This window comes from Corvus cornix, chromosome 2, assembly GCF_000738735.6.
Source record: "Corvus cornix cornix isolate S_Up_H32 chromosome 2, ASM73873v5, whole genome shotgun sequence".
NCBI lineage: Eukaryota > Metazoa > Chordata > Aves > Passeriformes > Corvidae > Corvus > Corvus cornix.
This window is the reverse complement of record NC_046333.1, coordinates 142660495-142682638: the sequence shown is the minus strand read 5'-3', so window position 1 is coordinate 142682638 and position 22144 is coordinate 142660495. Positions and strand designations below refer to the sequence as shown.

The 22144-nt window shown below is 43.9% G+C and overlaps 2 protein-coding genes across 10 annotated transcripts in view; one reads left to right on the top strand and one right to left on the bottom strand.

Moving 5' to 3' along the window:
- Window positions 1-4471: 4471 nt before the first annotated feature.
- On the bottom strand, window positions 4472-16742 carry NTAQ1 (N-terminal glutamine amidase 1). Of its 5 annotated transcripts, none has more exons than XM_010404799.3 (6): window positions 16371-16459; window positions 15645-15695; window positions 14083-14227; window positions 13489-13637; window positions 13038-13162; window positions 4472-4774 (listed from the first exon to the last, which is right to left on the bottom strand). In XM_010404799.3, exons 2-6 carry the CDS (start codon window positions 15665-15667, stop codon window positions 4641-4643), a joined length of 576 nt encoding a protein of 191 aa, XP_010403101.2. In that variant the 5' UTR covers window positions 15668-15695; window positions 16371-16459; the 3' UTR covers window positions 4472-4640. The 5 variants fall into 5 exon arrangements, with proteins under 5 accessions (XP_010403101.2, XP_010403099.2, XP_039404468.1 ...); XM_010404797.3 differs by having other exon boundaries at window positions 16301-16388; XM_039548534.1 differs by lacking the exon at window positions 14083-14227 and adding an exon at window positions 16653-16742 and having other exon boundaries at window positions 4475-4774; window positions 16371-16470.
- Window positions 16743-16750: 8 nt separating this feature from the next.
- The window catches only part of ATAD2 (ATPase family AAA domain containing 2), a 31452-nt gene continuing 26058 nt past the window's right edge, over window positions 16751-22144 (top strand). For 2 of the 5 annotated variants that reach the window (XM_039548532.1, XM_039548531.1), the window contains exons 1-3: window positions 17029-17329; window positions 21410-21549; window positions 22054-22100. In XM_039548532.1, the coding sequence (XP_039404466.1) occupies window positions 17123-17329; window positions 21410-21549; window positions 22054-22100 (394 nt within the window). In that variant the 5' untranslated portion in view covers window positions 17029-17122. Of the gene's footprint in view, window positions 16843-17028; window positions 17330-17391; window positions 18781-21409; window positions 21550-22053; window positions 22101-22144 lie in introns of those variants that run through there. The other 3 variants (XM_039548533.1, XM_019289237.3, XM_019289239.1) reach the window with 3 other exon arrangements.

Here is a 22144-nt window from a genome sequence, read left to right as displayed (position 1 = left end):
GAGAAAATTTGGACCAAACTCATTCTAACAAGAAAACCCAACCAACCAGAGATGGCCATTTTACAGTAGAAGCAATGGCGCTTCAGAGCACACACAAGGCTCTGAATGGACAATGAGGGTATGAGGAGAGGAGGCCACACATGTCAAAATGTCCTGAGCAAGGCTCTCATCCTGAAATTTCATTCATACAAATGCATCCCATTGCCCCTTTGCTTCCTGAATAGCCCAGATCAGATTGCAGCATCCCCAGCTATCTAAGTATAAATTGATAGCAAACCAATTGGTCTGACATCCTAAGGTGCCACACCCCCATTTTGGTGGGGACTGTGAGTGCTGACCAGATTCCCCAAACTAGCAGGTGGTGTGATGATGCTGCCATATGGTCCCTGCTGTGCAGGAAGGGCTTGCACTGACATTACAGGCTCAGGCAGTCCAGGGCAATACCTCAGCCTTCAGCTACAGCCTTGCAAGATACAAATCGCCTCTGCAATGCTGTCAGAATGAGTAATTTTTAACTGTAACAGCTACTGGCAGGGTTGAGTGTGCAGGGGGACCACCTCTGTCCATGTCCCAACCTGCACATCCACTGAATGCTGACTGCTCTCTCTGCTGGCCAACCGAGAAATGGGATTTTCTCAAGACAGACCTGGTCACATACAAATTTGCAAAAATACACTGACCAAGCAAATGCATGCCAGAAAAAAAAGTGTCTTTTTTTCTAAAGCCACAAATAGATGAATAAAAGAGGTCAGTTATCAAATAAACTATATTTTTAGGTAAAAAGCAGCAGCAAAGAAGAGAAAAAGGCAGGAGAGATGTGGGTGTTCCATCTCATGCTGCAGCTTTCTGCTGCAATAGCCTGATGGAGACGGGAGGAACCACCTGTGAAATGGGATGTGCGCCCCGCCCCCCCCCCCCCCCCCCCCATTACAAGGCTCTCACAGTCTTGCCCTATAGTCTAGAAATAAAAGGCTTGGAGAATTTCCAGTGATCAACAGAATACAGAAGCTGGGAGACTGTGGGATTGTGAGTAACTGACCTGAGGGCAGGAGGGTTTCTCTTGGCTTTCTTCAATGCCTGACTCAAGGATCACCTAGTCCAAAAGCCGCCACTTAGGGGCTCTAAACACATAAAAACTGTAATAGCTGGACAATAGAAAGACATCACTGTGGGAAAGGACAAGGTAAAGAAGGCTGAAAGGGAATGGGAAGCTAAGCTGCACTAAGAAATCATTGTACTGAAAGTGCATAAGCAGCACATCTTTGCCCTGGATACATTGGGACAGCATCTGGACACAGTAAAGATTAAAAGTCTCAAGGGCTATAGACAGCATGGAGTGAAAATGAGCACAGGCTGATCCTGTTGTGCCAGTGCACCCCAGACAATCACCCATCAATGCTTTTGTATTATTTCCTATCTCACAGTGGCATGAGCCCAGCTCCCCTGCATCAAGGAGGGAGGTTCTCCCTAAGCACCACTTCAGTTGGGTGGCTGCACTGGCCAGCCTGGAGCTGTACCCGAGGACCAGCAGCTGTGCTCTGCTATACAGTGTGCCCCACACACGTATGTATGACTGTGGTATGAAATTGCTTCAGTCTTAGGTGTTTAAATACATCAGTAGTCACAGAGCTGACAATTAGTGATGTCTGGCAGTGAAGTTGCCTCCTTGCCATCAGCTTTACAGTGGCAGTTCTTTGCTTGTACTTCTGCAGGTACATGGCAAAGTGGCTCTCAGCAAACTTTGCTTTTCTGTCTGCAACTTAGTGTGGTGTTCAGTGGGAAAACCACACTGCTGGGGCCACCTCATGCATCAAATATGGGTTGACAGCAGAGGTTAAACACAGCAAGTTCCACAAAATAGTCAGGCCTAGGGTTACCTAGAGAAAGGACCAAAGAGGGGAGGGAATTCACTTAGTCCCCCTGATGGGACACCAGGACTAATCAGCATCAGAAAATAGCTGGTTTCTGATAATTACAGTGAATTGAGTAGCTTATCTTTGTGTTTGGGGCCCTAAATGAGCACTTGATGTATTCCTGAATTCTGTCCCTCTGATAGCATGCCTCCTGAAAGGTGATGAAATGCCCCCAGACTTGATGAGCTAGAGAGACAGCACCACAGTATCACCATCCTCAGCACCAAATGAAATCATTCTCTGGCTTCTACTGATCCCTCTGAAATGACAACTTTTTACAAGAGCTGCAAAACATTGTTAATTATAGAAAAGCTATAATCACACACACACACAGCCCGCTACATGTAAAATTAAGCACCTGTTCAGAATGATTAGAGAGAAAAAGGACTAACTCTTCACATTGATTTTTTTTAAACTTGCATATTCTGACTAATGGTTGCGGCTGTTCTCCTTCTTAACAGCCTTGATGCTGAAACTAGATTAAACCAGGCAGATTCTTGTGTCTTGACCCCCACTAAACGGAGCGTGTCACAGATTTCAGGCACCGGAAACCAGCTGAGGTTAAATCAAATGACATACTCAAGTAGGGAGGGATGAGAACCTCATGTTCTGTAACAACTTAAAGGGCCTGTTGAGCAATGCACAGGAACTCTGTGTCTATGAGATTCAGCCACTTGAAGGATAAGAAGTGCTTAACACAACCCGTTCATCTAAAACCTGGATCTTTACATTCTCACTTCTGCTGTGTCTATCCCAGTGCGTTGGCAGCTACCGGAGCTGAGCAGGCAAACTGCTGCTGCTGCTCTACATTGTCACAGCCAGCCCTAACAGCACTCAAAGCCAGTAAGTAACAACATCTTCATTCCCTCAGAGCATGCCTGCTACATCAGCATCAAGCAGAAAGAGCTGCAATTTCATCCAAACATGGATACATCAGACCTTTTACACAGGAGTATCTGGTTAAATCCAGCTGTTTCCTCTCAAGAGGGTTCTGTGCATCAGTTTATCAGGAATCCTGAATTTCATCTCAGTTTCCTCTGGTGAAGCTGGTTCAGAGTGACAAAAATTGCAGATCAACTGTCCCACTCCAGAGAGGAGTGTCCCAACAACCAGCCTCCTAACTATAGTCCCTGCTGGCACTCAAGGAGTATGTGTAGTAGCAGACTATCTGCACAGGCAACCAACTGTGCTGCATCTGGCAACAGAAAGTTTAGGTTCCTATATTCAGCAGCCCTTATGACACAGAAAGAGATGTCTGGGTGAAGTGAATCAATCCCACAGTTGTTCAGTTGGCTGTCTCTGCTGTTAATATGCTGAGTAAATTCTCTAGAACTGATGAGAAATACAGTAATACACTACATTTATAACAGTATACCTATGTAACAGTGATACACATGTAAGATTCTTACAAGTTTTTATATTTTTCTGTACTTACAAATAAAATGATCCCTTAATACTTAAAACCTGTACTGTGCTTTTCCTCACCAGGAATGAAGTGCATCACAAATGTTTACTGTAGTCTCAATCCCAGCAGGTTTCCAAGCCCTGACTGGATAAAGCCCTGAGCAGCCTTGTCAGACCCGATTTGAACAGGAGATCGGACTAGCAACTGCCTGACCCTTCTAACCTGTGCTATTCTACCAGTCTGTGAGTCTATGATGTGCTAGTGTATAAAGTAGAATGGGTCCAAAGATGAGAATTAAAGACCTCGTTTTAGCCTGTTTCTGCAATTCCATGTTTAGGGCACTCTTCTAAGAAGTGTGAGACTGCTCCAAACCCTCAGTCAGCATGATGCCTTTCCTGGGATGCCCTGCAGAGATGCAGCTTGGTATCACCTCTATGGATATTCAGCAGCAGACAACCCTGGAGGGGGAGGTTTTCTCACTCCCTTCCCCCCAGCCATATGGCCCTGCTGATTTCCTTACACCAGCAGGAGCAGCTGTCTGACCTCATGACAGGCCAGTTCAAGGAACCAAGAGGCAGGAAAAAAAAAAAACCTCAAAAAAACTTCCTGCTTTCTGTCAGAATTACCCCGCATTACCACAAGGCCAAACAAACACCAAGTGCAAGAAGATGGGAGCAGGTGAGAATGCACAGCCAGCATGAGAAGCAAAAATAGCAACTGCATCTTCCAGGAACTGTCAGCACTAGGCCATTTAACTGAAATGGCAGGATTTAATCCTCCCCTTGTACAGCACAGAAACCTGGATGCTAACCTGGTTTTACACAGTGCATGGGAGTTCACAACTGAACTACTAAATCAATGCCCATTACACTTCTACTAAATAAGGACTAATCAGTAAAGCTAGTGAGGCAACTGAGATGCACTGTCTGTTTATATATAATTGACAGCAATCATAACATGAAGAAAACCATATCTCACTTTTAAAATGTGACAACATGTAGCAATTTAGGCTACAATATTCAGTATTTTATGCACATATTTTTCCAGAAGCTTTTTTTGCAGCTCTTTTCAGTTTGGGCACAGTAGCTGGAAAAGCAATATGCTTATGGTGGGGTGTCTGCCTTTGATTTGACATTAAAAACCAAGTGCATTCTTACATAATTAAAATAAAAGTTTTTATTCCGTTCATTGTATTTCTGACTGGGTGTTCTATTTTTCCAAATACTTACTCCAGGTACAGAAATGTAAACCATAAATACAGTGTAAGAGCAGCAAAACAAAACACATCCCCTCAAAACAGAACCAGAAGAGCTTTGTTCACTTCACTGTCCTTCCAAGGAATAGCTGTAATCAGTCTGACTGCCAAATTGATGCACAAAGTCTGAAAGGGAGAACACTGAGCCCCATCCCACTTCAGGATTCATACTGATGAAATCATCCAAGTTCATCTTGGAATCTAAAAAAAAGACCAGAAAAGGGAAATATTTAAGTTCCTGATGCAGGTTCTGTAGCACAGGTATACATCTTTCAGTAACACATTTCAACCCCCTCTTCAATAGTTCAGTTCACTCCAGCAAAATTCTGCAAATTGTATGGTGGTACAAAAACATCTATTTCCAGTCTCTGAAACATTGCTTTTGCCCTGATTCCCCTCACTGCCCATGGCAATAATCACTTTACAGGATCAGTAAGCATCTAGTAAGTAATTAGAAACTAGCATGTGTCGGTAAGATTTTTCCCTACAATGTCAGCCTAGAAGGGTCGAGTAGTGTCAGAGAACTGGAGTGCAAGTAACAACCAACACAGGGAAGTGCAATGCAGTCTTCCTGCATACACACAAATGGGATTATTTAAAAGCACGGGAGATACTATTCACCCATTTAAGTTCTGAACCAAAGTCAATGGAGTCAACTCTTGCACTGACCACAGAAGAACAGGATCACAGCAGCAGTCAGAACTGCAAGTTGCTTATTGTCTCTCAGAAGTGATTATGCCCTTGGCAAAACTACAGTTTGTTACTCTCCAGATTACAGTATTTGCTTTCCCTCCAGCCCTGAACTTTGTCCTTGCTGAACATGGGCCCACTGCAGGGCCAGAATATGCAGAGGGGAGGAGATGTGTGACCTAACCCAGCCCCCAGCCTAGAGGGATGCTCAGGTGAAGAAGAGCACAAACCTAGGCTGGGGGCAAATATTTATTATTTGTGAATCCTGAATGACAGAATGAAGTCAGAGGGGGAAAAGTTTAACTGCCATGGTTTCAAGAGAAAAGTAACCATGACTGCTCTTTGCCAGGGTTTTAATCTGCTCTGACCCTTGCAGGAAAGGTAGTAACCATTCTGTCCCATTCGTGGATCCCAGAGAGCTCACTGGCAAAGTGCTGGTGTGCAGTTTTGGGTTTAGGTGCCTTACACATCCTTGTGCCTTATACATGCCTGGTACAAGCTTTGCTGACTCAGAACCATGCCAATCAGAGGTTCAGTTCTGATGACAAACATCTGTGGGCTTGTTGTTTTATGTTCTCACGGATGATGTGTGCAAATAAATCTTTTTAAATGCCCATTAAAAGAAAACTGGCAGAGAATGAGTTTAAGGAACAGAGTGGTAAAGTCACTGTTACAGGTTTACTTTACAGATTTACTGTTAACACCTTTTCCACTGTATTAAGTATTTATTTTACCATGGATGATTCATGGTTGCATTTAAGGATTACGAATCAAACAAGAGGAGGCTCTAATGAATAAGATTATAAAATCCAAAGGAGGGAATTTGCCTCAGCTGCAAAAAGCTTGTGTAACTAGGCTTACCATTATGGATAGTGTAAGCAAGGAAGGGAAGATGATGTTCAGGAACCCCAGACTCAGGAGTCCCAGGCATAATCCAGCCCCTTAAGGCCTCTGTTTGCACCATGTCTACACTACAGCACAGCTTTGTGATTTGCCTGATCCCAGCTCTCACCCCTTCTGAGGTCTGGCCCCTAAATCTTTTCTTGTTAACATGTTTGAACTCTGCATATGGAAAACCCTTATGTCCAGCCAAGCATAGTCCTATTGCTGAAGTGAGTTTGGCAGAACAGGAACAATGTCTGCCTACGTGGGAATTTAAAATAGCACAAGCTCAGCAATTTGCTGTCATAGCTCAAGAACAAATTAGTAGTGGATAAAAGCTCTTGCTTGCTGGTAGACTGGTAAGTCTGTTTTCCAGTTTCAAACTTGTCTTTTCTTCTCAGATGCTTTTTCAAAATTAATGTGATTCTTCATATACTTTAAGATTAAAAAAATAAATTATTCTCTGCTTTATGTGCATTGAGAAGAGTAAAATAATTTCATAAAACTGTTCTGTGAATGATAAGGCAGTCCAAAGGAGATTGTTCCAGTAGTTACAAACACAGATGCTGTTCACAACTTGGAAGTTGCTATCACAATGCCTGTAGGAAATGAAATATTGTCTTAAATTCAGACTGATTGTGGCAGAGCATAACACAGCCCATAAGAGAAATGTAATGAAAGGAATAGTTGTTTCACCAAAGTAAACAAGTCCTTTCCCATGAAGAGCGATGGCCTAAGAAACTGTCGGTAGATGGCACTGGAGCAGCACAGGAGTTCTGATCCGTGCGGAAAAACTTAGTGAGACCTCTCCCGTTTTATTCGTGTAATAACAGCCTTTCTATGCTGCTCTTTCCTCATCTGAAGGCTCTATCTGAAGGCCGTGCATGTTGTGTTAGACTTTACAGCTTTAGGAAACAGCTCGGCAAAAATGCATGAGAATACCACAAAGTCCTCTTCCCGAAGCAGATGAAGAGTGACAAGCATCAGAATTTACAAAACATACATCTGGATGCTACAGCTGGCAAGTCAAGATTCTCTCTCCACAAAAGCAAGGTATTCTACAACAATTTCACAAGACCAATAGCAGCAAAATAATTTTCTTTTAAGATTTACATTACACTTGCAGTTTTCCTCAAGTGCTGTGACTGTTACACTAGCTTGCATTTGTGCATGCTTCGAGCTCATCTTCCTCTTTGACCAAACATACTTTGTTACACACACCCACAAATGAGACCTATCTGGCCCATTCTGGGATTCCTGCATAATTTTATTTTTGTTTAAATTAAGTCTGACGCTTTTACCCCGAGCAGGGATGAAGTTAAAGGCCACACACTATCTCAGGCATTGTTAGTCATGATACTTGTGGCTTCTGCCAACAGTAGTTAGAAAGCAGTGTTTAAGCCAAGCCTTGGCTTGGCTCACAGACCTTGGACTAACTTGTCATAATTACAGCTGCCCAAGGGCTGCTAGAAGCAAGGAAGTCTGGAACAAAGCCTCCAGGATCAGTTCTGCTGGTGCCTAAAACCTTGGGGGCACCTAAAATACTTAGAAAGTTGGACTCTTCACAGACTTGTGTAGGTGTTTACAGTTCTCTTTAGATCCTCCTCCCTGTCTGAGCAGGGAGATAAGTCAGAAGGACTCTTCCCACACTCAGCTGGGGGGCTGCTGTCTCCACAGCTGAGATATAACTGACTGTGCAAACCATCCTGGTTGATCTCAATGTAAAAACACAGCTCACCACTTTTAATTATCTTTCACAGAAAGTAGTGTCATTTCAATAAGCCACTCTGGGAATTTAAACACTTCTTACTTGTGTCTTTATTGTATCTATATGACTTGATTCATTACTTCCACAAAAGCTTATGAAGTAAGGACCTAACTTGACAGACTGGAGGTTTATTCACATGAGAGGAGCAGAAGGTTCCCATGAAGTGCATAGGAGCTACTTGTATCCCTATCAGTGCCTTCCTTTTCACTTCCACTAGGATCCTGCCACTGCGTCAGAGAGGAGATACAGAAAGCAACTGCAGACATCTGCCTGGCCTGTGTCTAGCAGCTTTCCTGTTACATATCTGTTTGATACACGGTGTCTCCACAATTTCTCAGCTGTCCTACTCATGCTCTTCAAAATTAAAAACACCAACCCAAGTAAAACCCCATCATTACTGACTACGAGGGATTTTAATAATAATAAAAAGAACAAAAAGCTTTTACAAATCAATCCAGCAAGTGTGCTACCAAACACCTTGAGAGAACTGAAATTCAAACCAGTGCTTTACAGTGTTAGAGCTGCTGCTAACACTTGTACATAAGCCATAGGACCATCTGTTCTGAGTAATTTTGAAATGCACTGTGCAAGCTGAATTTTACACAGGCTTGCAGTAAGGAGGGCTGATCTCATCCCAAGTCATAAACTAAGAGAAATCAGACCTCATTAATTTGTGGAAAGAAGATTTAAAAGAAAACCCCAGGTTGGGCTCACCAGCTCTAGAATAATGAATCTGTTCACCAAATCTCATTATCTTAGTTTTTATTATTTGAACAAAACATCCTGTTTTCTTTCAACAGGAAGTCACTGGCAAACAGGTGGGACCACGGGAATCTGCTGCAGCTCAGGTATGTTTAGTCCAGCAGAGCTGTTTGAGGACCCTGCAGCCAGTTAGGCTGGCCAGCTTCTCCTGGCATCCATGGCAGCAGAGCAGAACAGAGGCCAGAGCAAGGTCAGTAAAAACCACAAAGGCCTAACTCTGGGATACAGCTAGAGCAAAGCCAGTTCCAAGAGGCTAATGCTTAGCATGTGAGTTCTGAGAAGATACTGAGGAGTCTGAGAGGGTTTTTGTGGTTTTATTGATTGGACTGGAGTTGTTTGTCTTTTAGAAAAATGCTTTACAAAAAATCACCTTGTTCCACCTTCAGTTTTTTTAAGCATAGACTGGAATTTATGACTCCATGTAAACTTATTTTTGATGATTTATTTTGCAACCCCATGAACAGGACAAAAGCAGTTGAAGATTTATTGAGTTACTAGTAGGAGAAAAATGCTCAATTTGTTACAGATAGAGATTCCTCAATTCAATTCCAAAACGGTTTGGTAGCAGGGGAGGGCTGTAGGAATGGCTTCTCTAGAAGCTTTCCCCATGTCCAACAGAGACAATGCCAGCCAGCTCCAGGATGGACCCACCTCTGGCAAAGGCTGAGCCCATCAGCGATTGTCGTAGTGCCCCTTCCTTTAAGAAATTTTTAAAAGCTATTGCACAGAAGTAATTGTATCCAGAGAAGAGTGGGAGAAACAACTCTGCAGACACCAAGGTCAGTGAGAATGAGGGGCAGGAGGTGCTCCAGGCACCAGAACAGATACTCCCCTGCAGCCCGTGGTGAAGATCACGGTGAGGCAGCTGTGCCCCTGCAGCCCATGGAGGAGCCTCACGCTGGAGCAGGTGGATGCCTGAAAGGAGGCTGTGACCCCATGGGAAGCCCATGCTGGAGCAGGCTACTGGCAGGGACCTGCAGACCTATGGAGAGACGACTCATGCTGGAGCAGGTTTGGTGGCAGGACTTGTGACCCCGCGGGGAATCCATGCAGGAGCAGCCTGTTCCTGAAGGACTGCACCCTGTGGAAAGGGACCCACACTGGAGCAGCTCATGAAGATCTGCAGCCCGTGGGATGAAGTTCATGAAGTACTGCAAGGGAGGAACCGCACACTGGAGCAAGGGAAGGACTCCTCTCCCTGGGCAGCAGCGGCAGAATCAACCTGTGATGACCGCAACCCCCATTCCCCATTGAGGGAGGAGGGAGGAGGTAGAAAATTGAGAATAAAGTCAAGACTGGTAAGGAGGAAAGGTGTTTTTAGCATTTGTTTTGCTCCTCTTTATCCTGCTCTGATTTTGATTGGTAATAAATTCAACTAATTTCCCCAAGTTGAGTCTGTTTCACTCATGACAGTAATCAGTGAGTGATCTCTCCCCGTCCTTATCTCATCTCATCTCATCTCATCTCATCTCATCTCATCAGTTTTCATTATATTTTCTCTCCTCTGTACAGCTGAGGGTGAGAGTGACTGAGCAGCTTTGGTGGGCACCTGGCATCCAGGCAGGTCAAACTGCAACAAACATCAAAGAAGACAAACAGGAAACAGAAGGGATATAAAAACCTTTCATCTTCTCAAAAGCTTAGGAATTTGGCTACTCTAAATGAAAGCAAAAGGAAAAAAAAACCAAAAAAAACCCAACCAACCAAAACAAACCGACTCTGACAGAAATGTGCCTCACAAATAAATTGGCGTTAAAACAATATGGGGTCAATTCTGTCAGCCATTATATTGCAGTCACCTCTAACATGAAATATGCAAGTAATTTAATCTAATGCAAACACAAATCAACATGGAAAGCAGAATGTTCTATCTACATGAAACGGCAGGGAGAAAACAGTTATCTGCAATGGAATTTGGCATGGACATGAACATTAATACCCAGGCTCTTTTATGATAACAAAAGGTCTGCCACCCAGTTTTACATCAAATTAAAAATAAGGCAGCTTTATGCCTGATAAAACTGTGCTGAGACATTACAGTTAAACCCAGACTCCTCGCAGACTCACAGCACTGTGGACGTTGAAGCACGCATCATTATTAAGTATCTCAAGAGAATACAGAGGGAAGACAAAAAGTAAAGCTGGAGGAACTGGTACTAAATGAAAGACAACTTGAACTAGACGTCCTAGATTTGAGACAATCTAGTCCTGTTCTGACTCAGACCTTGAAGCTCCCTAGTGAATGACTTTTCACCTTCAGTGGGTGCAAGGTCACAAATTTCTTTCAGGCAACTGACCGGGAGACCAGAGCACATCAGCACAGAGCTGGAATACTGTGTCCATTGGAGCTCCTCAGCACAAAAAAAAAACCAAAACCAAAACAAAACATGGCCATACTGGAGTAAGCCCAGAAGAGGAAAATCAAGTTGTTTGGTGCAGGACAATATTTTATTCAAGGAGAGGCTGAGAGAACTGGGTCTGTTCAGTCTTAAAAAGAGAAGATGTAGAGGAGACATTACTGGTGCCTACATCTACCTGATCAGAGGTAGGACAATAGAGCCAGAGTCTTCTTGGAGGAGCCTGGCAACAGGACAAGAAGTGAGAAAAGCAAGTTGGAACACAGGAAATTCAGTTCATATACTAGGATTTTTTATTCATTTTTTGTTTACCATGATAGTGGTCAAACATTGGAACACTGTCCAGAAAGGTGGTGGAATCACCATCCCTGGAGGTATTCAAGACCAGACTAGACAGAGCCCTCAGGAATCCCTGTTTTGGGTAGATGTTGGACTGGATGACCTATGGACATTTCATTCAACATGGCAAAGTAGAGAACAAAGAATGAAAGCATAAGAGGAAGTAAGAGCTACATACCTTTCACTATCTACCAGCACCACAGAGACAATCTGGAGGCTGGCTGAGGCCTGTGGCTGCTGCTCACCAGTGAGGTAAAGCTCAGCCAAACAAGACAGGTAAGGGGAGAGTTACAGGGTTTGCAGCTATGGAGTAATTTACTCCAGCTAGAGACACATGTACACATCTGCAACCGTTTGAGTCATTCTGTAACTTATTACCTACAAGTAATGGGTTTTACTCTTTTGATTTGAATAGAACTGTTTTGCTTTCTTGGTCTGACCTCATCTATATTCCTCACACTTTCATTAGCTCTCAGCTATCAAAACAACAAGGTTTCCACAGGCAAAAAAGTTCTCAGCACCTAAGAGGCTCCACCTAACAGAGAACCATCCACTGTAGTTCAGGACTTCTACACTCCCTACAATATCTTTGCATAAAAGTCTGCTGAAGATAATAACTAAGAGTTAGAATTCAAGGTGCTTCATAACCTGGATTGTCTAGAAAACACGTAAAGCCTCATAAAGATACATCTGTGTTCCTGCTCACTCTCATAATTCATTTCTACTCTTACGTGAAACACCAAGCTTCCTTAGAAGCCAAAGCAAAGACAGAGAATTCATTTCCCAGCAACTTCAAACCACAATACACTTGGACCTAAAGACAAAACGTGTTTCTTTGACCCTGCCTTCTCTAACATTAACACATAGCAGTACTGCATTATTAAAAATCAACAAAACCAAACATTCAGAGAAGTAACATGAAAGCTCTTTCAAACTCTTTCAAAGCAAAACTTCACCATGCTTTCCTTGGAAGAAAATGAGAGAACAAACAAACACACACATGGCAAATGTTAGTCGGCTTGCAGAACACATGATCAGAATAAGCTGAAGTGCTGCATGGTAAGAATGTTTTAAGCAGCTCTACAGAATAGATCGCAAGTCTTTACCTCTCTTTCTGCCTGGCCCAGAGGATTAGCCAGGCTATCGCTTAAAAGAGGCTTAAGGCTTAGGGAAAAACTTGCCAACTTGTCAGTGACTTAAGACATCCTGGAGTCAATTCACCTGGTAGAGAAACCTCAAACACTTCATGCAGGCAAAGCCACCACACTGAGCAGAGCCTGAAAACTACCTCCTGCCAACACTACTTTGCCAGAATGGGATCTGTGTGCTAGTGTGCTATAATCAGTGTGTTAAAAACTTTGTGGCCCCTAAGCAAGTTAGTTGGCCTGTTTGCTTCAGTTTCCTGCTGTAATGAGAGAAGAGTATTACTTACCTCTCACTCTCTGCTCAGTTTATGAAGATTAGTAATTAAAGTTTGATAACAGTAAATGAGTATGTTAGACTATGTGTTCAAAATAGAGTACCAAATGCTTCATAGCCCTATTTTTTCCCATATGAAGTAGTAAGCTGACCGGACAAATGCTACAGAAGTTATTTATTTCCCATGTGCATCCTGGACTATCTCATTCAGCACTGTAAGCAGGAAGAAGTAGTTCTAGGAGCTTACCTGCAGTTTCAATGCAAGGGTATGGAGGAGGAGGTTTCTGCCATTTTCCATTTACATCCTTCATATGAGATCTGTCTGAAGCAAATGTTTTCAAGTACAAATCTGCTTGAATCATTCTGATGTTTCTAAATAAAAATGCAAAATTGTATTAAGAGATGCACCTACACAATACTGAATTAATCACTCAGAACAAGAGTACTTTCCTCTCATCGAGGAGCACTAACATTATTAAATACACAAACCAGCAATGTTGGGCCAAGTCATTAACATGAAGCTACAGTAGGAAAGAAAAGAGCTTTTGATGACTAAGGTAAAGAGCTTTAGACAAGTAACACAGTGAATTTATTTTACGGGAGTATAGCAAAGAACCTCTGTTACTATGCATACACAAAGAACTTGAACTTTGATTTCATGAAATAACATCCATAGTCTTTATAGTTTTTGTTATCACCTGTGAAACTCTGGACGAAGGCTGTCATCCGACCTAAAGGCCTCCACACTGTACACATCAAAAGGACATGGAAACGGCAACACTGTGTCAAGATCATAAATGAAGTTCTGCTCCCCGCTGGAAACATGAAGTAGAATAACATGGTAGTCCTGGGAAGAAAGGTCATGGCTATTAGTTAAACAGCCATTAATGAGACACTGGCAAAGAGAGTGGGAAAAAAAAAATTCCTAAAAGCATAAGTTCAGATCCTTTTTTTAAAGACTGCTTTCTGTCCTGGAATATTAAGTCTGTAACATTTCTGGCACCAGGAGAGAGATTTCCTAATGCCTATCTTGCCCATCTGCTCTTCCAGAAACCTGGGTATTCTCCCCATTTCTTTGCAGCTTCCTTTGCTTTAAGCCAAGGCAGCTAAACTAAAGTGTATGCTACTCCTAAGAAAACAGAAAATTTCTTTCACGTTCCACATCAAACCACGAAAGTTGTTTGGTTAAGCACTTTTTTCTTAGACCCATTCATAAATAAAAACTCACAAGATACAATGATAGATTAGTATTAAAGTTACCTAGTGATCTCTTCTAATAAGAGATTTTGTACCTGTTGCAGTAACACGGTCTGTGAATTTGAGTGTCGAGTGTTCAGCTGCCAGAAGCACTTGAAAAACCAGCACACCACTGAAAAACCAGTGAACAGCTCAGGAGGACCACAGGAGTAAGACAATTTCCTGTAGCAGCTCTGGAAGCTGGGAAAAAATATCTGTGGGTACTCTATCACACTTTTTCAAGGCAACTATTTTATCAAGACATTTGGGTTATGCAGTGCAGTTTTATTCCTTAACTTGTAAGAAACACAGGTGGAGGTTTGCAGATGCTGCAGTTACTGATGTTAAGTGTCAGGTATGTACACTGCTGTTTTCCAAAATTAAACTGAAGGTAGCCCTTAACAACCTACTTAAATTTACATTGAATCCACTTACAAAAAGGGTTGAGCACTGTCTTTTGACATTTTCAATATTAAAACCACAAAGAGATTTGAATGAAAAAGATTTGGGCAAACTAACTTCACCAGACCAATACACATACACAACTGTATTCAATAGTATTTAGAAAAACCTGTTACAGAGTGTAAGAAAAATTAACTTACAAGCTTTGCACAACCTATGATCCACTGAAACATCAAAGTTAAAAGACCTTTCAATCCATTAATTTTTATAAGAAAGCCACATGCTGCCATGGCCTTTCCTGACTCTGCTATTCCTTTTCAGGTCATCTCAATAACACTCGGATCTTTTTTAAAACCAAACCTTTTTTTTTTGTACTGTAAAGATACCAATATTTTGGAAGAGAATGAATGATTCAGAAATCAGAAAACTTCAGAAATTTGCAGATTACTTTGCAGAATTTCAGAAACAGAAATTGTCAAAAGAAGTAGTTTGTTCTGTGCCAGATAACTGAAAGGAATCTATAATGATACCAGGGAATTCTGCATCAGCAATTACTGAACTACACTAATTGATCAAATGACACTTCAAAGCCACTGTTTATGGGTCAGTTTAACTGCTGACACCTGAATACATATACAGTTTGTATTTTTCTATCATCTGGCAGGCCTACATAAATATTTTCATCCATCTACTTCTTACAAATAAAGTCATCTACCTACAATTCTACAGAGCTGTCAGCCTCGATACCCAGATAATAATTTTCACAAATGTGCTATGCATTCTTACTAATATTAAGACTTGTCACTTGTAGGTTTTACTGACTGCCTTGCTAATAATTTATGATGGATGGTGCAAAGGAGCACCACATTTAGGCTATTTATAAATCTGTTGTAAAAGAATTATAAATATTAATGCAAAACTATACAATGTGTGAAGTTGGAAGGGACTTCAAGAGGGCATCTGATCCAACCTGTTGCTCAAGGAGACTCCTACAGCCAGCTGCCCAGGACTGTGTCTGGAGAGCTTTTAAAAATCTCCAAGGATGGAGACTCCACAACCCCTCTGAGCAACCTGCTCCAGTGCTTCATCACCCTCAGACTAAAAAGTGTTCCATTTTGTTCAGATGGAACAGTTTGTTACATGCCCATGTGTGATCCTGCAGCTATCAACCACAGAGGCACACACTCAAAATTACTGAGAGCAATGAATGCCTTACCCAGACAACAGGCTCATCTCCATGTCCAGATTTCTGCTTCCAGAGTGGAATCTGAAAGTTATAAGTGAACCTGAAGTGAATAAAATCTTTCAGATTAATACAGAGTAATTTCAGGTAAATTGGTTAGTTCTTTGCTAACCTATCAACTTCCTCGGCTTACATCTGTGCTGCAGTAACAAATTTTTTTCCAGTTTCTCTCTCTGGAGCATGAAATTGGAGATACTATTCTGGGCCACATTAGAATAAGGTGTCCAGAGAAGTGGTGGAATCACCATCCCCAGAAACATCCAAAAGACTTGGGGATAAGGTTTAGGTGTGAACACAGTGCTGCTGGGTTAACAGTTGGACTTGATGGTCTTAGAGGTCTGCTCCAACTTTATGGTTATTAAAGGTCCTGTGATTTTACAAACATAACCACTCTCTTAAATTGACAGATTACAGACAGCATTACTCCCACAGTGCACAGGGACACCATGCCTCTTCCCACTGCCCTGAATGCAGTAGATAATTAAAAGATTTCATGTGGTGTGGTTGGCACACCTCTAAGCCAAGGTGAGCTACAAGACGGGTTTGGACTGCATCTCATCTGCAGGCTGGGCTAAAGGCTCACTCCCCAACACCGGGCTGTGGTTGAAATGGCTGGGATCATGTCTCACCTACACTGGGCTGCGGTCTGAAGGCCCGAGCCTCTCCATAGCTGACTCTGATCACATCCCATTGACTCACCATCCTCCTATCATTGGATATGAAAACAGCATAAAATTCTTCTAAAGGGTACCGATCCTGACTCCTGATGTAGTCACAAAGCTTCCAAACATTTTCTTCGCTGCAAAACACAAAACCGATTATTTATTTTGTTTTTCTCCAACTTCATTTCTCGTCACGAGAAACGAGCCCAGCAGTGTGATCAGCCCGCAGCCGCGCCATTCCCGCCGGTGGCTCCGGCTGTCCCGGCGCCTTACGCTGGGGCGGGGGGCACCCGCCCGCCCTTACCGCTGTCCCCCTTACCAGTAGCAGCTGGTGTAGGTGCAGGCGGGGCGGGGCGGCACCGCCGCCTCATAGGCGGCCTCGGGCCGCGCCATGGCTGGTCTGAGCGGGGGTGAGGGCGGCGCAGGAAGAGCTGGGCCCGGCGGAGGCAGCCGCTACGCCGTCCCCGAGGAAAGCAGGGCCATCCCACCTCGGCGCGGGCACTTCGCAGGTACGGCCGAAGCGGCGGCCAGAGAAGCAGGGGACCCCTCAAAAGGGGAGGGACGAGGCGGAGCCGCCGAGCCAACCCCGCCCCACGCCGGGGAGCGCAGCGCTCCGAGTTTTCGGCGCCAAACGCGTGTGACTTGGCGAGCCGCAGCGCGCCGCGTGTCCTTCCGCCGCGCGGGCCGGGAGTAGCGGCCGCAGGAAAGAGCGGAACGGGAGGGAGCGTGGCGGAGGGATCCGGGCGGCGCGCGCGGCCGGGCGGGCGCGGGTCCGTGTTCCCCCTCGTCATGGTGGTCCTGCGGAGCAGCGCCGCCCGTCCGCCCCGCATGGCCGCCCGCGGCAGTCACTGTCGCCGGCCCCCCTTCGACCTGCTGGACTCCAGCTCCGAGTTTATCTCCTTGGAGCCCCCCCCCCTCAGGAGCCACCGCGTATGGACGCGCTCCGGGTCCGCCAGGGCCGCGGTATCCAGGGGGACCAGGAGAGCCGAGGAGGCCGTGAGTGCCGGGGTGGGGGTGGGGTGAGCACGGCCTGGCGGGCAGCACTGGGCTGTGGGCCCGGAGAGGTGGCGGCGGGAGCCGCTGCTGGGAGGAGCTGAGAAGGCGCTGGGGAGCGGTGTTCCTTGGAGGATAAAAAGAGGGGAGAACCGAGTGTTTGGGGTAAGCAGCTGCGGTTGGGGGTGTGTGAAGAGGCAGCCGGCCTGCCCCCCCATTCCCGGCCTGCCCCCCCGTTCCCGGCCGCCCCGCAGCTAAAGGCGGCCCGGAGCTGGTCCGGGGGCTGTGGCAGCGTGCCGAGAGCCCGTCCCATGGAATATAAACCTGCATCGCCTCATGGTTTGGTGTGTTGTATGTCCTTCCCCATCCCCATTTATTTTGGTTCAGTTCCTTATCTGAAAAAGTTATCTTAAAAAGATCTTAGAGACCTCTTTGCTTTAGTTGCAGTAATGCTTATAGAGCGCTCTCTGTTTAGATGATAGAAATGCATCAAAACCGGCGCGACACGAAATATATGGGACCAAGGAGTGCACTCTGGTTGGCCCGGAGGGCCTGTTAATGCTCCTTAGTCAAGCGTATCCAAATAGTACTTTGGATGTTCTAAAAACAAAACTCTGTTTAGAAATTAGGGCTCGTTTGTACTTAATTAAAGTGCTTAACCTAAACTGGTGAAAATGTTACTTAAGCTTTCTATAATCTTGATCTACCCTACTAGAAAAGAGACAGATAACTTGCATGATGGTAAAGGATATCAAGCGGCCTGTGCGCTCTGCATCTCAGCATTGTGACTTTAATACCTGAATCATTTAGCTTTTCATTGTTTTTAACATAGCCTTCAAAAACTAAAACTTTTCTCTACTATTTCCAAGTCAGGCTCTTCTCTGCAGGCTGTCCTGCATTTCTATGACTAATAAAGGTAGACCAGATCCGACTCGGAAGTGGTCTGCTCTTCAAGGGAGCCCTGCCTTGGAGTGATGCTCCTCACAGACAGTTTCTTTCCAGCAGAAGTCTGTCAGGAGTCTCAGTTGTATGGATTAATTTTATATTTTTTGCCATTATATCAAGACTACTGAACTAAGAAGGAAAAAATCCTTCGACTGGTGGGTTTTTCCCCCCCTTAGAAAGAGTCATGGAATCTGCTTAAATATCATTGCTTTGTTTTTGCAGTCTCTGTTTTTCAGGGGCTGCGTTCAGCCTTTGCACAGGAGGGAAGGCTGTGCAGCATTAGGCAGATAACACTGCTGGCATGTGTTCTCAGTGTGGAAAACAGGAATGAGGAAGCTAAATGTAAACTCATCCCTGAAACCAAAGCAGAATCATTGTTATGAAACTGGTTTATAAGGTTATTCTTTGGTTTGGGCTTGTTTTTATTTTTTTTTTCTTCCTTTTTGTAGACCTTTCCCGTGCTTTGAGAATGGAGTCATTACCTCAAGTGAAGGATGCTGGGTTCTGCTGTAGGTTTTAACCGTAGAGTTAATGTAGAAGTGCCCCATCTGACAGAGATGATGGGAACTGGTGCTGGCTCTGTGTTCAAGTCCTGATGCCTCTTTCCTATCTTGTTGATATGCAAGAACTTGGTGGTGGTAGCTTTTGCTTTTTTTCCTGATATCAGCATATGGTTTATCTTTAGTTATCCAGCTCATTTCATCCATAGACAGTAAGAAGTGTACAGCAAACATCCGGCATCTGCTGGGTTTATTCTCTTCCAGGTTTCCAGTCCTGGTAAAGTTTCATGAGTGAGTTTCCCAGTGAGATCCAAAGTGGCTGCTATCCCTTTGGAAGCCATGTATCTCCAGGTCTATAACCCTAGTATAATTCTCCAAGCTGAACAAGTTTGTTCTTGTGACCTATGTTTGAGGGCAGTGTGCTCCAGAGTTCCATTTTTGTCTGGGCATCCTGACTGTATCAGAAACAGTGTCGCCAGCAAGACCAGGGCAGAGATTGTCTGCTGTGCTCAGCAATAGTGAGGCCACATCTTGAATCCTGTGTCCAGTTCTGGCCTCTCAGGACAAGAAGGACATTGAGGTGTTGGAATGTGTCCTGAGAAACACAACAGAGCTGGGGAAGGGTCTAGAAAGTAAATCATATGAGGAGCAGATGAGAGAGCTGGGGGTGTTCAGCCTGGAGAAAAGGAGACTCGGGGAAGACCTTATCACTTTACAACTACCTGAAGGGAGGTTATGGGGGATCAACCAAGTAACCTGTGACAGGACAAGAGGACATAGCCTCCAGCTGCACCAGGAAAGATTTAGGTTGGACATCAGGAAGAAATTTTTCACAAAAAGGGTGGTTAAGTCTTGGAACAGGCTGGACAGGGAAGTGTGGAGTCACCACCCCTGGAAGTGTTCAAGAAATGACTGGATGTGGCACTTAGTGCTGGAGCTTTGTTCATAAGGGGATGATCGTTCAGAGGTTGGACTCGATCTTGGAGGTCTTTTCCAACCTTAATGATTCTATAAAGGTGAAGGTCCTGGCTTCACTTCAGGAGCTCCTGGCAAGCTCCTCTGCCAGCTCCCTCTGTACCCTTGGGTGGGATCCCATTGGGACCTGTAGGACTGTGGGTGTCCAAGTGGTGTAGCAGGTCATTGATTGTTTCCTCCTGGATTATGGGGGCTTCCTTCTGCTCTCTGCCCCTGTCTGTGGGCTGCTGGTCTTACTGTTAAAAACTGAGGCAAAGTACCTCTGCCTTCTCCTTATCTGTTGTCATATGTTTGCCTGTACATCAAGTGAAGAATGGAGATTCTCTTTGGTCTTCCTTTTCTTGCTGATGTATTTGTAAAAATGTTTTGTGTTGTCTTTTACGGCACTAGTCAGATTAAATTCTGTTTGGGCTTTGACCCTTGTAATTTTTTTCCCTGCATAACCTCCCAACATCCTTGTGGTCATTCTTCACTCATCATCTCTATCAATGAGTGGAATTACCTCTTGGTAGCATTTAGTGTGAAGAAATAGAATAATCTGGTCTGTTTTCTGCCCTTTTCAGTGTGAGATTTAGTTTGGTATACTTGTCACGAGACCTTGGCTTGTAAATGGAACAAGCCCCTTCCCATGGTCATCGCAGCTTTCCTCATGTAGTAAAAGTCAGTAGCATCTTCCTTGCAGAAACACCAATGTGAGCAAGATGAATGACCATGAAGAACTCTTTATCTTGAGTTCCCTTTGGTTTTCTGTGGATAAATGCTATCCTCCTGAAGGAGATCTTTTTATATCCCTCTGAATGCCATTATAAATGGAACAGAGACAGGAGGAAAACTCTCCTAAAAAGATTTTAATCCCAGTACTAGCAATTTTTCTGTTGTATTAAAGATACATAAATCTGGCAGAAAATGAACCCCCTTGGGTTTCAGCTGGTCCTCAGAGATCAGAGGAGCTGGGTGTAGCTGGGCCGAAGTCCTGATTATAGCCCATTGGACACTATCAGCCTGGCCGAGTTCAATAGGAACTTGCAGGATCCAGATTTGCGAATAGTGCGGGTAATTGAAGCGACAGGAAAGCAGATTCTGAATTGCTGGTGGTAAATGCACCAACTACAGAGTGTTAATATGGGCTGCTACAGAAGGAATAGTGACAGAGATCTATTAGTGATAGATCTAAGTAAATACTCCCAGGTCTGCTCCAAGACAGTTGGGAGGCACAAAGCTCACCTAAAGGCATCCCTTCAGGGACAAGGAGTGACACAGTCCATCAGCTGATCCAAAGCAAGTAGTGGAGCTTTCTCCTCTCTCTATTGTTTTGCTCAGTTTTTTGGTTGTTCTTGTTTTGGGGTTTTTTTGCTCCAAACCCCTCCTTTTATAGTATAATATTTGGCCTTTCCCAAAGGGATGGAACAATTCAATTGCATATTATAAGTGAGATTTTGGTTACTGGGGTCGCTGAACCAAGTTTGAAATCAAAGATTTTGGGTTTTTTCTTTGAAATCTGGTGTGGTTTTTTTCATCAGAGCTACTTCTTGGTGCAGAAGTGGTTCGAGGCTTACCTGCCGTTAGTTGTGACACGCTTGAGTCAGGAGTGTAACAGACTAAACTTGATCAAATGAGGTAATGTAAGTGGTTCAGATAAATACATTCTTCCTTCTTTTCCTAGAAATTTTCCTCTGGCAACATCGAATGTTTCAATGGACACTGTTTAAGATCAATGAGAAAAAACATGGCGCCCTGTTCAGACTCTAGCTTTGACAAAAGCATGGAAATACTAAGTGAAAATGTCAATCGACACTTTTCAAGGTATTGTATTTTAGGTGTTCAATCTCTATTTAAGTATGAATGAAAAGTGAAAGCATGCACAGTGAGTCATGTCATGATAAATCTACAGCTAAAAACCCACAAGGGAGTATGAGTATGTTAATGTCAGTGCCAGTGTCTTAGAACTAGAATCACTCTTCTTAGTAAAAGTCTTCTGATTCTACAAGAGGCATGTATCTGCTCCTGGGTCCTTTGAGATCTCTCCTCCACTTAGGTTACTGAGATATTACCTGCCTTCTTGAGACATCAAGATGAGCCAGTTGGGAAATAATCTGTCCTTAGAGAACTGCATGCATATGGTACACAGCAGACTCGGGATCCAGATTCTCCCTGGAGTCCACAGGCTTTTCTTTGCATGACGTTGAGTGCCAGATTGAAGTTCCCCAGTGCTGAGGGGCAACTGCAATTCAGTGTGATTCAGTACTTTTGTACAATACTTCTAATACAATTCTGCTCTCCTTTCTTCTCCTCTCTTTCTTAATGTAGGCAGTTGGCAAAGCCAAAATCAGGCCCAAAAAAAGACTATAAAGAAGGTAAGTAGTGATAATTCCTTAAGATTCCTTTTTAGCTGGATATC

Excerpts from the sequence above, each read along its gene's own strand:
- NTAQ1 (XM_010404797.3), bottom strand. The coding sequence starts at position 16,362 with ATGGGATGTGATCAGAGTCAGCTATGGAGAGGCTCGGGCCTTCAGACC. Across the intron at positions 15,696-16,300 it reads CAGACCGCAGCCCAGTGTAG|ATTCCACTCTGGAAGCAGAA; the intron begins GTGAGACATGAT and ends TATAACTTTCAG. Across the intron at positions 4,775-13,037 it reads CCCTTGCATTGAAACTGCAG|ATTCCAAGATGAACTTGGAT; the intron begins GTAAGCTCCTAG and ends TCTTTTTTTTAG.